Raw genomic sequence first — 16,167 nt, 5'->3', positions numbered from 1 at the left:
GCAGTGGTTATGCGTCTTTCCGGCAAATTCTTCTATATCTGCCACTTACAAGCGGTGGGATCCTGGGTTAGTTGCCAGCGTCCCCTGAGCTCATTTCCCTGTCTGTATAATGAGCACCCCAACATTCACCTCAACCAACGCAACACTTGGCTGACCAGGAGCAAAGAGGCATTGATTCCCAAACAACTGTGCCACTTTCTGTGAGGGATGTGCGGCGGGTGTTGAGAGGTTGGAGTTGTTTGGGGAAAAGGGACGCGGAGTCTTCCCATCCTCTTTTTGCGTTGTTTCCTCCATTCAATTGCGGGGCAACTCTCGGTCTCCCCCCGCAACAACCCCCCCACGTGTTTTTTCCCCCGGCTGGAAAAAGGTCGTGGTCCCTTTAAGGCCCGCCCCTCCCTCCCCCAAAACTTCCCAGTGTCTGCTCTCTTTTCGATCTCGGACGGCCGGCCAGGCTCGCCGCCGAACTGGTAGGGGCTGGGGGCGAGGGGTCAGGGATGGGTGCGGGGGGATCCGAGGGAGGCGCCGCCCCGGGCCCGCGGCCGCGGTCCGCGTGCAACGGGTGGGGGAGGGGCGGAGGCTGGGAGCTCGGGGGTGCAGATAACGCGGCCGTTCGGTCGCCCGCCGTGGACGCGCTCGAGGGGGCGAGCGGCCTGAAACGTGTCGCGCGGGGGACGGTTCCGCCGCGTCCCGTCGGCGCGCGCCGGCGCGAGGGGCGTCCGGGCCAGGCGCGGGGGCGGGGAGGGGAGGGGCCCCTTCTCTCCCCCTCCCCCCACCGCATTCCTCTGACGTCGGGACCTCGGCGACCCCGCCCTTCAGTCCGACCCGCCCCGCCTTAATTCCGTCGCTCCGATCACGTGTTGGAGGCGCTGCGCCGTCCCCCGTCTCCTTTTGGCCGGCCCCTTCGGATCTTTCCGGGGTGATTGAGAGCTGATTTAGATCCAGATCAGCCTACCCCAACTTTCACCTCCCCAAACTCACAGAGCTACCAAGCCGATCCCACTCTCTTAGTGCCACTGACCCCATTTCAAACTTAGTTTCCACGAGGACACCCTATTTCAGGAAGCCCCTTTCGCCCGAGTGGAAAAGTTCCGTAGCATCTTTAGCCTCTTCCATTCTCCTTCCCTCCTCCCCACGACCCCCCACACCCACTACCCGCCAGCAGACAGCCCCGTAAGGTTATAGAGTTCTTTGGGCCGGATCCTAGGGTCAACCCCGGACCCCGCCCCCAACGTTCCGGGCCTCGGCCGTCGTTGGACCCTAGAGACTGGGTGGGTGTTCTTTGCGTGGGTAGCCCTACCCGTCCCAGAGGAAATGAGGCCCGTCGGACACTTAGAACACCATAACTGCTCGCCTTTGCCGAGTAGCTAGCTAGCACTGTGCCGGGTGCTGTGCCTGGCGCTTGGTGGCGGGCGGGGTCGTGGGCAGCTTCACTAAGATCAACACACAGATCACACAAGCACTTTCATGCTACGAAAAAGGGCATTCACCAAACTGACAACCCAGAATAGTAAGGACTGTCGAGTGAAAACCGGTGGCCTGAGCTATCAGGGGTTATCATGAGGGAAACCGAGGGTCTGGGATGGTAGGGCCAAGAACGCTTTTCAGCGTGAACTGAGCACGAACAAGAGAAATTTTAGAATGTTAATCCCTAATTCTGGCAGGAGGGATAGTGGATTAAAGTGTTCTAGTTCGAAGAGCCTGCTCGGGCATAGATCGAGTGGTGCGAGATTCTTCCCTTTCTGCAAACTAAAAGGAGTTATTTGTGGTTGAATTTAGAGGTGAAGTGGTGAAAGGACGCGGGCGAATTGGACAGGGTCATAAGATAGACGGCAGCAGCAAATGGTTTAATACTGAGGGAAAGGGTCAAATTGAGTTTAAAAAAGTTTTTCCCTCTGGCATTGTGAAGGTTAGCAATGGAGAGGAATAGGAGATAGGGATCGGTACAGAGCTGCACTGGCAATTGCCCTTTAAGAGTCTACCCTGCCGGTGCTGCTCACAGGAGTCCACACACACTCTCGGTGCTCCAGGCCTTCCCTCCTCTGGAGGGTCGCCCCGCCTCCGGAGGTGACTGAACGCGATTCGCGCGTGCGTCCTCGGTCCCGATCCTTTCGTAGACTGCGCCAAAGTGGGTTCCCCTTTTTCACCCAATCAGGGGTCACCAGTGGGCCTAACATCTAGTGAGAGGACTCTTTCCACTCTCAATTAACTAATCGGGCGTCTAGCAGAAGATCGGCGTCTGCAGTAGCCATTGGAGAGAGGCAAAGGGAGGGGCCGTCTTGTTTCCTTGTGGAGAGGCGAAGGGGTCTTTTGGTTTGATGGATTAGCGAGAAAAACCAATGAAAGTGGGAAGGAGGCGGGGCTTTTGACAGTGAGGGTGTGCTGCTCCTATCAGGTACTCCTAAGGAGGCCATGCCGTGCCAGAAATCCAACCAATCAAGTTAGAGTTTATTTTAAGGCGGCGGGGCCAGAGAAATGACTGGCAGAAAGCTCTCGCCTATAAGAAGTGTCCCAGACAAACGAGGGCGGGCACTCCTGCAGAAGGGCGTGCGCTTTATCCAATAGGCGCGCAAGGCGTATGGAGGCTTCCCCTCCCCCCGCGGCGGGACCAGTGGCTCCCCCTATCGGGTGGGGGCGGCGGGTGACGGGCGTGTCCCTCCCCCAATGAGAGGCGGGGGGAGGCGGGTTCTGCGCCGCCATGTCGCGGAGGCTGCTGCCCCGGGCGGAGAAGCGGCGTCGGCGGCTGGAGCAGAGGCAGCAGCCGGACGAGCAGCGGAGGCGGTCCGGAGCGATGGTGAAGATGGCGGCGGCGGGCGGCGGAGGCGGCGGTGGCCGTTACTACGGCGGCGGCAGTGAGGGCGGTCGGGCCCCCAAACGGCTCAAGACTGACAACGCCGGCGACCAGCATGGAGGCGGCGGCGGCGGCGGCGGAGGAGCCGGGGCGGCGGGCGGTGGCGGCGGGGTGAGGCCAGGGTCCTGGACGCCGGAGATGGTCGGGCAGGGAGGAAAATTTTCTCACTTTGAGGGCATTTATTTGTTGGGGGGCTGTGCGCACGCGCCCAAGCCCTCACTCTGTAGAAGGGGTGGGGGAGGGGCGGGCGTTGGGCAAACGGCGGGGTTTGCGCGAGGACAGGCGCTTGCGCGTGCGCGCTCTACAGAACCGGGTGTAGGGGGGCGGAGGAAACTGCTCGCGCTGCAGGTGCTGCAGTGCGCAGGCGTCGCGGGCTGGCATGTGGGGGCCGGGCACGCGGCCGGGCCGGTTTTTTTTTCTTTATCATTCTCTTCGCTGGCCCTCTGCGCAGGCGCACTTCTCCTGTCCGGGCCTCGTGGGCGGTTGTGCGGGGGGTGGCGGGGACCGCCTGAGCGGGAACTAGTGGGTGGTGGCCTTTTCCGCGCCTGAGTTGGGCATTATGCCTGAACACTGTTTAGTTTTGTAGCGTCATGTTTTGTCTCAATACAGAAATTTATTTACTTGGGGGTATTTACCCAGATCAAAGTATGCCTCATTTAGTGAACATTGAAAACCGGAAGAAAAAAGTTGTGAAAGGTCTTTTTAGATATTTGGAAGTTTAACCATGCTTTGGAGTCATCACAAGTTTGCTTACAATTTCTGGGGTTAGATGGGTGCGGTAGGTTTGATGAACGAAAATGTTCCCTGAGGGGTGGGCACTTTGGAAGGAATTCAGCCTCTTCAGCGTCCTACGTCGAAAAGACAACCAATTGTTACTCCTGGCTTGGAGCCCATTTTTTCTTCCCTGGAAGTTCATGAAATCCTGTCCGGTTCAGCCATTTGCAGGGTTTTCCAGGGTTTAGTGGCGCTCTGTAGCTGCGGTTTACAGGCATTTAAAGTGTGTGAGAAGCTTCATTGCATGCATAATACTTAAAATACTTAACACTCTTCTATAAGATAAAGAATGGTGTTACTATTACACATTTGATTTTGTAGCTAAACTAGGGAGCAGCTGGGATTAGTACTGATGAGGGCTGTGGAACTCCAAATCGCTGAGCTGGTAACCTCAGGCGGGTGTGGTGCCTGTGGTTTGTGTGGTTCATTCCTGAAATAGAATCCCATTCTGCCCCTGTTACATGGGCTTCTGCCTAGTGGTTCTCAGATGGGAGGCTGGGCCCAGAGCCCAGGAGAGGAGGAGAAGCTTAACTTTCCTCTTGACTCTCAGAGACTTTTGTCTGTGGGTGGAAAAATACTTCCCCTGGGAAGGGAAGTGTCCTGGTTTTTAGTGATATGGGTTGGAGTTTTGTGTTTTGTTTTAAGACTTTCCTCACCCTCTTTTTCCTTAATTTGGTGTCTAGGTAGTATTTTTCAATACAGATTTTGGTGGGAGAGTAAAGACTGGCCTGGATGCCACAGCGTCTGAGGCACCTGCTGGACCTGGGGATGAGTGGTGGGGAACAGCAGTGTTTGGCTGTGTGGTGATGGCAGCTTCCTCCAATAGAGGATGAGCGAAGAAGCTGGGATGAATGGAAAGGGAATGTCCCGGTTCAGGCTGCAGCAGAACATTGAGTCCCCTTTCCAAAGCCACTCTTCCCACATTTCTTTGGTCAGTTGGAAGAGATTGGTTCTGGGAAGAATGAATTAATAAGATGGGGCTTGAGATTTGCTTCATCTTCCATTTTGTCATCTTCAGAAATTAACAGTGAGAGCCATTAGGCAAGTGGCCATCCACTTAGGCCTTCTGCTCTGCTGACCCAGAATCCTTTTGGGATGATTGGTTGAATTGCTGTTCCTTATTGTCTGCCATGTATGTTCTTCCTGGGTGACACGCAAATGTTTTATCCATCTGAGTCCCCAGCAGTGCAGAACCCAGTAGGCCGCCATCTTACACAGCAGAAAGTAAAGTCTTGGTTTTGCTTCCTTTCTCAGGAGAACTACGATGACCCGCATAAAACCCCTGCCTCCCCAGTTGTTCACATCAGGGGCCTGATTGATGGTGTGGTGGAAGCTGACCTTGTGGAAGCCTTGCAGGAGTTTGGACCCATCAGGTACTCGGTCGAGGCCAGGGATTGGGCTTGGGTATTCAAATGAGTTAACTCCTTGGCGTCCTACGTGTCACCGGGTTTCTGGTTGGAAGTAACCTATTTCAATTTCAGTCCAGGTTCCTTTAGCTAGGTCCTGAGGCTCCACTACTCCTGGGGTTAGCCATTGTACTTTGGATAAGTTACAGCAAGTTCTGTGCCAAAGAATGTAATGCCAAAGCTGCAGACCCCTTTTGCTTGTCATGCCGTTTGCGGTAAGGGGTGTAAGGTACGGGTCAGGATACCATGACAGGGCTCAGAGCACTCGAGAGGCCAGGGAGCAATCAGCTCATAGAAGGTTGAAGCTGTCCTCTGATTCTCATTGTCTCCATCCCCCTAAGATGATTGCGTTCTCTCTGTGTTCTCTCTGCCAGCTATGTGGTGGTGATGCCTAAAAAGAGACAAGCATTGGTGGAGTTTGAAGATGTGTTGGGGGCTTGCAATGCTGTGAACTACGCAGCCGACAACCAGATCTACATTGCGGGCCACCCAGCTTTTGTCAATTACTCTACCAGCCAGAAAATCTCCCGTCCCGGGGACTCAGATGACTCCCGGAGCGTCAACAGTGTGCTTCTCTTTACCATCCTAAACCCCATCTATTCCATTACCACGGTGCGTGCCAGCAGTTACTTGTTGAGGTTCTTTTTCTGTATAGTCTCTCTCCTGCCATTTCTCCCTGTTCCCTCTCCCCTGAGTCAGACTGATTGGCCGGTGCCTTTTCATCTTTGGTTTTTACAGGATGTTCTTTATACTATCTGTAATCCTTGTGGTCCTGTCCAGAGAATTGTGATTTTCCGGAAGAATGGCGTCCAGGCCATGGTGGAATATCCTTTGCTGGGAAATGGGTGTTCCTTGAGATGGGAGCTCACAGGAGTCCATATTTTCAAGCAGCATGTGTCTCCTGAAAACCTGCCTTGTGCCAGATGCCTTCATAGAGCCCATGGTCTCCTGGGAGGGTTAGTTAAACAATCACATGTAAACAGATAACCCTTGAACAGCACAGGCTTGAACTCTGTGGATCCTCTTAAGGTGAATTTCACTTACTAAGTGCATACTTGAGTAGTAGGTTATCTGTAGTTGGTTAAATACATTGGTTTTCAACTGCACAGAGGTCGGTATCGGTAAAACACACCCGTGTTTAAGGGTTAATTGTGTATTGTGAAAGTGCAGTGCAGAGTTTAAAGCGTGAAGGGAAAAAAGAGCATGCTGTGAGCTATAAGGGGACAGAATTTACAGAGGTTCTGGGAAGGTCTCTGAGGAAGTGACCTCCTGTTTTCACATGGAGGTGGGAACTGATAGGTGCACGACCGAGAACACCACCTCTGCAGAGGTCTGCTAGTGGGCAGGCGCTTAGTGTTGGAGAAAGCAAACAACCTGACAACTGAGGAGTAGCGAACAGAGGGTTCCTTAAGACATCGAAGAAGTTAGGGTGGCCCAGGCAGTGGGGTGAAGGTTGGATCAGGGTGCAGAGGGAGCTCAGTGATGGATTTTTCAGGACAGGAACATAATCTCGTTGACATTTCAGATGCTGTTCAGGCTTAGTCAAGACATGTAGCACCAGGGGAGGGTTGGGCTGAAGAAGGTGGTTTGACCTTTGATGGTGACAGAGAAGGCTGATGCTAATATCTGGGTTGCGGGGGAGTACAAGTCATAGAAGAACTCTAGCTAGTTTCTGTGCCTCAGCGCAGCACTCTACCTGTCTCCATAGGAGTGGCTGTGGGCAGTGAGCTCACCCCTGAGCCCACTTGGAGCTGTTTTTGGGTGCTGCCTTGCCCTCATTCCCCTTTGGCCCAACTTGAGCTCTTTCCGAAAAGCTCTTGGGAGGGGACTTTCCCTTAACTTGATTCACGTTTGACTCTGTGCAGAGTGCCCAGCGAGCTAAGGCCTCACTCAACGGGGCTGACATCTACTCAGGCTGTTGCACTCTGAAGATAGAATATGCAAAGGTAGGTCTGGGAAATGGCTGCCCCTTGTCCGCTTCTCAGGTGAGCCTAGGGCCTGGCTGATCTCAAGCTTTGTTTTATCCCTGCAGCCTACACGCTTAAACGTGTTCAAGAATGATCAGGATACTTGGGACTACACAAACCCCAATCTCAGTGGACAAGGTAATCCTGATGGCCGCTTTATTCTAAATACACCCGCCTTGCCTTCACTTGATTAGTTCACTTCATAGACCTGGGCTCAGGGTTATGTAATGCCATTGGGCTCCCTGTGGACATGGGAGGGCCTTAAGGATCAGCTCTTGGAGAAGGCACTCCTGTGGAAGAGGGTAAATAAGGGGCCTCTACGTCCTAGCTGCTGGTTGCGGCCCTTTGATGCAGCTGAGGATGCAGGGTCAAGGCAGAGGCCTGGGTGGGGTGGGAAACAGAGCACAGGCCCTGGCAATGGCTTACAAACCAGTGGCTCCTAGCTCCCAGGCGGGTTCTGCCGCTCACCTTCTCGGAGGCTGCTTAGGGTCACTGACTCCATTCTCACTGGGCTAGGAATGGCCCTTTTGCTGTCCACTATTGACAGGGTCTGCTTGTGGGGAGAGAGACGGGGGAGGTGATGAGGGCTCCCAGGCCTTTGCAGCAGAGCCTTTGAGCAGATTGACCTTGTGAAGTTCAGACACCCCGGATTGGAGAGGGGCAGACACGCCTTGCCTCACTTGTAGAGGGGACGCAACATCTCTGCAGGGGGCCCAAATGGACAACCCTCTTCCTAGAATCTCTCAAGAATGGTTTGCCTTGGATAGGAGGGAGAGGTGGAGCGTTGCCTTTGAAAAACAGCAGCACCCCCTCAGCCAAACCACCCGTCTGTTTCTGTTTTGGTCTGATTGTTTGGACTAGGCATGGGCTGAGGGAGGTGGCTGGTCGCTGACATCTCACCAGCCCTGGGAAGCCAGAGGCGCCTGTTCCTAGGCAGGCCTGTCCTGCTTGCCCTTGCCGCTGGGAAGCCGTGGGCCGGGTGGGCTAGACTCTTCCCCAGGACCCTCACAATGGGCGCTGTGGGGCAGGCTGCCCCCTCCAGAGATCAGAGGCAAATTGGTGACCAAGTGAATGTACCAGAGCGGGCAATGGCATTACATGACTGCTAACAGAAACACGGCAACCAACCATTTCTTCTCCAAGGAACATAAGTAGAAGATGTGCAGACCGGCAGGGGCTAGTGGCAGGGGCTGGCTGTGCATTGGTTTTGATGCCTCTCAGCTTTGGCCGCCCCCAGGCCCGGGGTCAAAAAAAAAAACGAGAGCTGATGAGGTGACCTGGAGTGAGGGCGGTGCTTCGCCACCCCCTCGGGAACCAGACTTCAGCGGCTCTGCCTCTGCACATTGCTCACCAACACACAGGGTAGAAACCACTAGCTCTTCCTGGAGAGAACAGAACACGCAGCCTCCACCACGTCCCCAGAAACAGCCGCAGACTTGAGCTCACTACATCAAGAACACCACCACACCGCGCTCCAAGGAACAGCTACAAGCACAGAGACAGAGGCAGACAGAGACAAAGAAAGAGACGCAACATGGCAGCAGACACTGCTTTTTACTAAACATTAAAAAAAGTCAAAATCCAAGCAAACTTGAACCCGAAAATGTACACAGAAGTAGGAAACACAGAGAACAGAGCTCTCCCAGCCAGCCAGCGGCGCTCTTTTCGGAGAACGATTCATAGACTGAAGTAGATTCCATGGGCCTCCAAGACAATAGGATCCTCTCCATTCCTCGCCATGTGGGTTTGGTTTTTTTGTTTGTTTTTTAAGTCCTTTGGTTTGGGGAGGGCCTTCTTTTTTTTTTCTTTTGTGTTTTGATATTTTTTTTTTCTGCAGTCATCGGCTGCCAACATAATCTGCACCAGCTGGAGATCAGAAACCAAAAAAAAAAAAAACCACAACAACAGCAAAAAAAAAATCAAAAAGCCAAAACAGACCTAAAACCAAACAGCTCAGAGGTACACAGTTACCTGCTGGCGGGTAACCAGGCGCGCTCCCAAGGCCAAAAGTGCGGGCATAGTGGGGCCACTGGCACACCTCACAACCAGGAGACACGCACACGGAGCGCTACACAGCCAGCAGCACCGCACTGAGCACACAGTGAGGAGTGACAACACGGAGGGACACTACCCACTGCATACACCTTTATTGTCCACTTTCTGGTATCTTCTGAGGACAGAACATCTGTGAGCCATTTTTGACTTAATCGAGACATTGACTTTAAAAACAATTCTTTTTAAAGAAAAAAAAATTGTAGCGGATGTGTACCGTAACTTGTATTTATGACTGTAAAACCATGTGATGCAGGGTCGCAGTGTATGTTTGGTGGGACGCCATCTTTCAGAACTGTGCTAACTCACTGTTGAAGCGTCCAATGGTAAGAGAAAATACAGATTTGTTTTTTGTGACAAATGGATATTGTACTCTGTACTTCTGCTGTAAGTAACCCTTTTCCATCTTTGTAATGACTGTTGGAAAACAAAACCCAGGCCGGGTGGCAGGAAAGGGCAGTGGCCCCAAGCCCTGGGTTTTTGGAGTCAGCCAGGCCTGGGTTCAAATCCCGGCTCAGTCACTAACTTGCTTTGTGACCTTGGGCCAAAGTGTCTTAACTGCTCAGTTAAAAATTAATTGCTCATTATCCTTATCTGTGAAATGGGGCAAAAATATTAGTACCTACCTCATAGGGTTGTTGTGAGGAATTTAAGAAACAATGATGTCTGTCTGTAAAGCTCTTAGCACCGTGTCTGCCATTTGAAGTGCTAAGTTAAGGTAGCGATTATGAACTGTAGCTGTGGGTGGGGCAGGGTGGATCTGCGCCATTGTCTTGAGAATGTTGATGCCTTGTATATGATGCTCATTTGAATTGGTTCTGATGATGCCCTGTTTTGTCCTTTCCTTCAGTCCCTCTCCTTGGGGTGAACATGATGAGCGGGGAGGGTGACTGGGACCAGATTTGAGAAAATCGTCTCTAGAGAGTGGGCCCTAGCGCTCGTAGAACCTTGGGGCTTCAAGGGCCCGATTTTACCTTTCTGCTCCTCCCTGAGTTATTTTATGGCTCTTAACTCCTTTGCCTTATTGGGAGTTACTGTAGAATGCTGTTCCTGGCCCCCAGTCAGCTTCCATAGTGGCTGCAAGTTCCCCAGAGGGCCCAAGAGCTGACCTTCCTGACAGAGCTCTGGGAAGTGGGAAGTCCAGAATCTGGCTTCACCCTTCACTGGGAAAGGAAAGCAGCCTGCCTGCACTGGGCAGGGCTCAGGGAGGGACGGTGGGCTCCAGCCTTGAGACCTGGGCTTCATGCCCACCCTGGATCCAGCCCTGGGAAGGCCGGTGCCCAGGCCCTCAGGAGCCAAGGGACGCTGAGACTGTGCCCTGCAGTCAGGAGGGAGGGAGATGCCCATTTCCAAGTCAGCCTCTGACTGTTCTCTCTGTCTACAGGTGACCCTGGCAGCAACCCTAACAAACGCCAGAGGCAGCCCCCTCTACTGGGAGATCACCCCGCAGAATATGGTGAGGGCAGGGGGTTCCCCTCCGTGGACTCCCGTGGCTCGTGTGCCCCTGCCCGCCGCCCGACACGCAAATTCTCACCCGCCCTCCCTCTCTTTCCTTCCCACCCCCCAGGAGGGCCCCACGGTGGGTACCACAGCCATTACCATGATGAGGGCTACGGGCCCCCCCCACCTCACTACGAAGGGAGAAGGATGGGCCCACCAGTGGGGGGTCACCGCCGGGGCCCAAGTCGCTACGGCCCCCAGTATGGGCACCCCCCACCCCCTCCCCCACCACCCGAGTATGGCCCCCACGCCGACAGCCCTGTGCTCATGGTCTATGGCTTGGATCAGTCTAAGATGAACTGTGACCGGGTCTTCAATGTCTTCTGCTTGTATGGCAATGTGGAGAAGGTGAGCTTCTGCTAGGTCCACTGCTTTCCTAGTAGACCTGACAGGCCCAAGGGAGGCCCTGATCCTCTGACCCCTCAGTGAGCAGAGAGTGGTCAGGAGCCTTTTTAGAAGCAAGCAGGTCCAGAGTGGGTAATAAGGATTTTCTCTGGAGCGCTTCAGGTGATAACAGCAACACTGAGCGCTCTGTCTTGCCAGGGGTAACAGCTGACTGGGGCTGCCTTGTGACTGCCGACCTCAGACTAGGTGGTTTCTGCTGTCAAACTCATCTGGGTCCTGAAAGCCTTTTGCTTTGCAGCCCCTGACCTAGCCCATTGATAATAGCAGCTAACACGTGTCAGGTATTCTTACTGTATCAGGACGGTGTTAAAGGTGTTATAAGTTGCTTAAATTCATTATAAGAATCCTTAGTGAGACAAGCAGGGAAATTGAAAGCATCGGGGGCAGCAGATAACTTGTCTAGTTTCACATGCCTTTATGTGGAAGCAGGACTTCTAGCTGACACTGCTGTTTTCAGTGTTTGTATAACAGCCACAACTCAGTATTTGTACATATTCTGTGTTGATGGGAGTAAGTGCTTTTCTCCCCCTGTGGCCGCTTTTCTGTTGTGCTTCATTAAAGGACCCATTCATGGGTTGGGTCCTGCCATTAGGGAAACACTGCCAAGTGAGTCTCTGCTGCCCAACTTGGGCTCAGCACTTGCTGTGGGCCAGGCCAGTGTCTCTGTCCACCTGTCTTAACAAGTGAGGAAATAGAAGCCTAGATCCAGAGCCGGAGTTCACTTGCTTTTAACTAACTAGGAAGGGTCAGCAGAAGGGTCTCTGGCACCTGACCAGTGGTGCTGACTGTGACTGCTCTTCTCAAGGTGAAATTCATGAAAAGCAAGCCGGGGGCTGCCATGGTGGAGATGGCTGATGGCTATGCTGTGGACCGGGCCATCACTCACCTCAACAACAACTTCATGTTTGGGCAGAAGCTGAATGTCTGGTAGGTACCTCATCTCTGTGGGCTTGGGAGGTGTGGAGAGGGGAAGGGCAGTGGAGCCCACTCTGGACAGGGGTCAGAGGAGCACAGAACAGCCAGGTGCTTAGCCAGGCTGGCATTGGGTGTGATGGAAGTGTCTTGTCAGCCTCTCTCCGCGGTGGAGCAGGGCCCTGCGAGGCACACAGTGTTGTCAGATGGGAAAGCCACAGTAGAAGGCGGGGGACAGCTTGAGGTCTGACGGGGCTCCCCTTCTGTCCGACAGTGTCTCCAAGCAACCAGCCATCATGCCCGGTCAGTCATATGGGCTAGAAGACGGGTCCTGCAGTTACAAAGACTTCAGTGAATCAAGGAACAACCGGTTCTCCACTCCAGAGCAGGCAGCCAAGAATCGCATCCAGCACCCTAGCAATGTGCTGCACTTCTTCAATGCCCCTCTGGAGGTGACTGAAGAGAACTTCTTTGAGGTGGGTGCTGCGGAGTTGGTCCCTCAGCACAGCCATCTGAGGAGGCCATCTGTTTTCTTATTTTTTAACAAATATTGAGCTCCCACTCTCCTGGGCTTTGGGTTGGGTGCTGGACACATGTCAGGGACCAAGGAAGGCTCAGAACAGCACAGAACACCTACCAGCAGTGGAGTCTGCTGTGCTCTCTGCATCTTTGGCAAGCTAGAGTGGCTGCTCATCTGCCGTGAGAGAGTCCTCGTCTAGATGGTAGGTTGGTGATTGGAGCCCAATCTTGAAACATCTGCGCTGTCAGGCCCTCTGGGGCCTAGATGACATTAGAAGGTAGGGTCCCATTACAGTGCCCTCAGAGGGGAACCAGGCAGCTTCAGGGAAGGGTGGGAGTCTGACTGCTGATTTGGACTTTCGGCCTTATTCTAGCCTGAGGTGTTGCTATTCAGTTCAGCAAATATTTACCTAGTACCTGCAATACACCCAAATTAACAGCTGAAGATGGGAAATTTAAAAAGCAGTTTTCCAGTGTTTTTCAACATAATAGTGATTGTACTTCAGTCTTTGGGGAGGGGGATCATAGGGCCACAGTGTGTGTGAGAAAAGCTTAGCAACTCCTTGTCCAGAAAAACGCAGGTGTTTGGTTGTGTGCTTGCATTCCACCATGTGGCACTTCTTGTGTTCCTGAGTCTGTTTTCTCTCTCTGTTGCAGATCTGCGATGAGTTGGGAGTGAAGCGGCCATCTTCTGTGAAAGTATTCTCAGGCAAAAGTGAGCGAACTGCCCCGCCTATCTCCACAGTTCCCTGGTGGTACACAGGCAGCTCCCTGGCTCCTCCTCAGATCAGCCTAACACCTTCATTTTCCCTCAGGTGAACGCAGCTCCTCTGGACTGCTGGAGTGGGAATCCAAGAGTGATGCCCTGGAGACTCTGGGCTTCCTGAACCATTACCAGATGAAAAACCCAAGTGAGTATCTGTGTGTCCTGCAGTCATCTCCCTTGTGGCCTAGTGGGTTGGCTGGCTTCCTGCCAGAGCCATCCTTCGTACCGTCAAGACAGGGCCCTGGAGATTTCCTCCTTGTTGCTGACACAGGCAGGTGGGACCTGGTCGTCAGGAGAGCAGCCTGCTATTCCACATGGGAGGGCCAGCCTAGCTGCTTGCTGCCACCCACTCTGCCAGCTTGGGAGTTGCTTAGGCTTGTCCTCCAGGGAGCTGGCATTCTGTGTGCGTCAGAGGCTGGCTCACATAATGCCCAGGAAAAGGGGGGCTGTACTAGCCAGCAGGTAAAATTCACCTACCCAGTTCCTGGGCAGGCCTCTCCTCATGTACCAGCTAAAGAGCTGGGAAAGGGGTCCTCCTTGCAGTTAAGGAACAGAAGGAAGAATGCCTTGTGGATTTGGCTTGTCTTTGAATCTCAAAACTGGCAAGGATGAGTTAGACCCCCGAATTGCAGAAGAAGATGTGTGCAAAACCAGGGAAACGCGGGGAAAGGGGCCCAGTCATGTCTCTCCTCTCTTACAGATGGGCCATACCCGTACACTCTGAAGTTGTGTTTCTCCACCGCTCAGCACGCCTCCTAATTAGGTGCCTAAGAAGAGTCCCATCTGAGCAGGAAAACATTTCTTTCTTTTATGCTGGTTTTTTTTTTTTTTTTTTTCCTGCAAATGTTCCTGTATTCCTTTTTTTTAAATGCTAGTTTAGTAGAGGCTTTAACCATAATGGACTGGCTGGAAGTCTAAAGGGGGAGGGGAAGGGGAACTGATATCTCCCAAGATTAACCTTCACTTTTTAAAAATTATTGTACATGTGATTTCTTTTTTTTTTTTTTTTCCTGTTCATACATTTGTGCTGCCCATGTACTCTTGGCACATTTCAATAAAATTGTTTGGAAAATAAAGGTCACTTTCTGGGATTCTGAGGTGTGTCTGCTTCCCTCCCACTCAGTCTTCTGAAGGCAGGCAGGGTGGCTAGGAACAGCTGCAGCCTCCAGAGGGACAGACCCAGCTCCGAGGAGCAGTGTGGGCCAGAGCTGTGGCTTGGGGGTGATGCTGGGAATTCTGAGAGTCTTTTTTTGTCTATAAGGGAAGTTTTCCAATTTGTGTGTCTTTTAACAAAATGCATTGTGCTGTACAGTGATCTCGTATCACATGCAGGGCAACCTCCTTATCTTGACTCCTAACGTGTGGATGTGTCATAGTTTACTTGGTCCCGAAGGTAATTTCCGATTATTTGGTTTTGCAAACAGTACTGTGATGTGTATCTTTACACAAACTTCTTAGGCAACTTCCCTGATACTGATCTAGAAGTAAATTCCTAGCAGTGGAATTGCCGGATTAAAGGGTATGTTCAGTTACTGTTGATCCTCCCTGATAGTGGTGACTGGGAGCAAAGTCCAGTGCCTTGTGTGTGTATCCCCCACTTGTATGTGTTTGTATCACCACTTTGGGGATTTCCTGTAGAGTTTTTAAACAATACTGAAGTCAAGTGACATCAGATAAACTGCTTCATCAGGGTGGAAATTTAAGAGAACCTTTAAACAAGGAGAAACTACAGTCACTTGGTAGCCATAACTTACAAAATCATACTACTAGGTTTTAAGCTACTTGGGTAAAAAGTAAATTTCTCTACTCTGACTCCCAGCACTCAGCTTTCTTCCCATATTAAGTTCTATTTCCTAGGTAGCCTGTGCGTAAGTTTACTCAAACTCGGGTCCATTGAGTCAGTGATGCCATCCAATCATATCCTGTCAACCCCCTTCCGCCTTCAATTGTTTCACAACCGTCTTTTTATACCAACCTAACTAAATGGGAAATAGATGGGGAAACAGTGGAAACAGTGTCAGACTTTTATTTTTGGGGGCTCCAAAATCACTGCAGATGGTGACTGCAGCCATGAAATTAAAAGACACTTACTCCTTGAAAGGAAAGTTATGACCAACCTAGATAGCATATTCAAAAGCAGAGACATTACTTTGGCAACAAAGGTCCATCTAGTCAAGGCTATGGTTTTTCCAGTGGTCATGTATGGATGTGAGAGTTGGACTGTGAAGAAGGCTGAGCGCCGAAGAATTGATGCTTTTGAACTGTGGTGTTGGAGAAGACTCTTGAGAGTCCCTTGGACTGCAAGGAGATCCAACCAGTCCATTCTGAAGGATATCAGCCCTGGGATTTCTTTGGAAGGAATGACGCTGAAGCTGAAACTGCAGTACTTTGGCCACTTCATGTGAAGAATTGACTCATTGGAAAAGACTCTGGTGCTGGGAGGGATTGGGGGCAGGAGGAGAAGGGGATGACAGAGGATGAGATGGCTGGATGGCATCACCGACTCAATGGACGTGAGTCTGAGTGAACTCCGGGAGTTGGTGATGGACAGGGAGGCCTGGCGTGCTGCGATTCATGGGGTCACAAAGAGTCAGACACGACAGAGCGACTGAACTGAACTAAACGTACTACCTCTAAATTTCTCTCAAATCTTGGTACCTGCTTAGTGGTTCCAGATAACCAAACAGTTCTCTGTCTTCCAAAAGACCTTTACCATCTGACACGTGAAGAAGACAAAGTGGGACTTACCTAGCAAGTCAAGGGTGCAGCCAAAAGGGGAGAAAGAAAGCAAAATACTCATTTCAATCCCATGTGTCAGGGACACCTGTTCACCTCCTACAAGAGCATACTTAAGCATTTCAATAGCACTTAAAAAAAACACACAGGCTTTAGAGTGCTGGCTCAGAAATAGTGGCCCAGGGGCTTGGTGGCTCCATGGCATGTGGAATCTAACCCCACTGATCCAACCTGTCCCTTGCGTAGCAGGGTGGATTCTTTACCACTGGACCACCAGGGAAG

The 16,167-nt window shown here is 52.1% G+C and overlaps 1 protein-coding gene across 3 annotated transcripts; it reads left to right on the top strand.

Annotated features, from left to right (window-relative positions):
• The first annotated feature begins 413 nt into the window (after positions 1–413).
• On the top strand, positions 414–14,521 carry HNRNPL (heterogeneous nuclear ribonucleoprotein L). 3 transcript variants are annotated; one of them, XM_005218913.5, is made up of 13 exons: positions 414–467; positions 4,877–4,995; positions 5,403–5,640; positions 5,767–5,852; positions 6,878–6,974; positions 7,061–7,133; positions 10,432–10,503; positions 10,615–10,895; positions 11,758–11,879; positions 12,139–12,340; positions 13,041–13,098; positions 13,199–13,294; positions 13,850–14,240. In XM_005218913.5, exons 3-13 carry the CDS (start codon positions 5,416–5,418, stop codon positions 13,906–13,908), a joined length of 1,371 nt encoding a protein of 456 aa, XP_005218970.1. In that variant the 5' UTR covers positions 414–467; positions 4,877–4,995; positions 5,403–5,415; the 3' UTR covers positions 13,909–14,240. The 3 variants fall into 3 exon arrangements, with proteins under 3 accessions (XP_005218970.1, XP_024833782.1, NP_001178959.1); NM_001192030.2 differs by lacking the exon at positions 414–467 and adding an exon at positions 2,681–2,959 and having other exon boundaries at positions 13,850–14,521; XM_024978014.2 differs by having other exon boundaries at positions 414–2,959; positions 10,432–10,895.
• The last annotated feature ends 1,646 nt before the right edge of the window (positions 14,522–16,167 follow it).

The sequence above is a fragment of the Bos taurus genome, chromosome 18 (genome assembly GCF_002263795.3).
Source record: "Bos taurus isolate L1 Dominette 01449 registration number 42190680 breed Hereford chromosome 18, ARS-UCD2.0, whole genome shotgun sequence".
NCBI lineage: Eukaryota > Metazoa > Chordata > Mammalia > Artiodactyla > Bovidae > Bos > Bos taurus.
The sequence above is the reverse complement of the archived record's forward strand: the minus strand, read 5'-3'. Positions and strand labels throughout refer to the sequence as shown.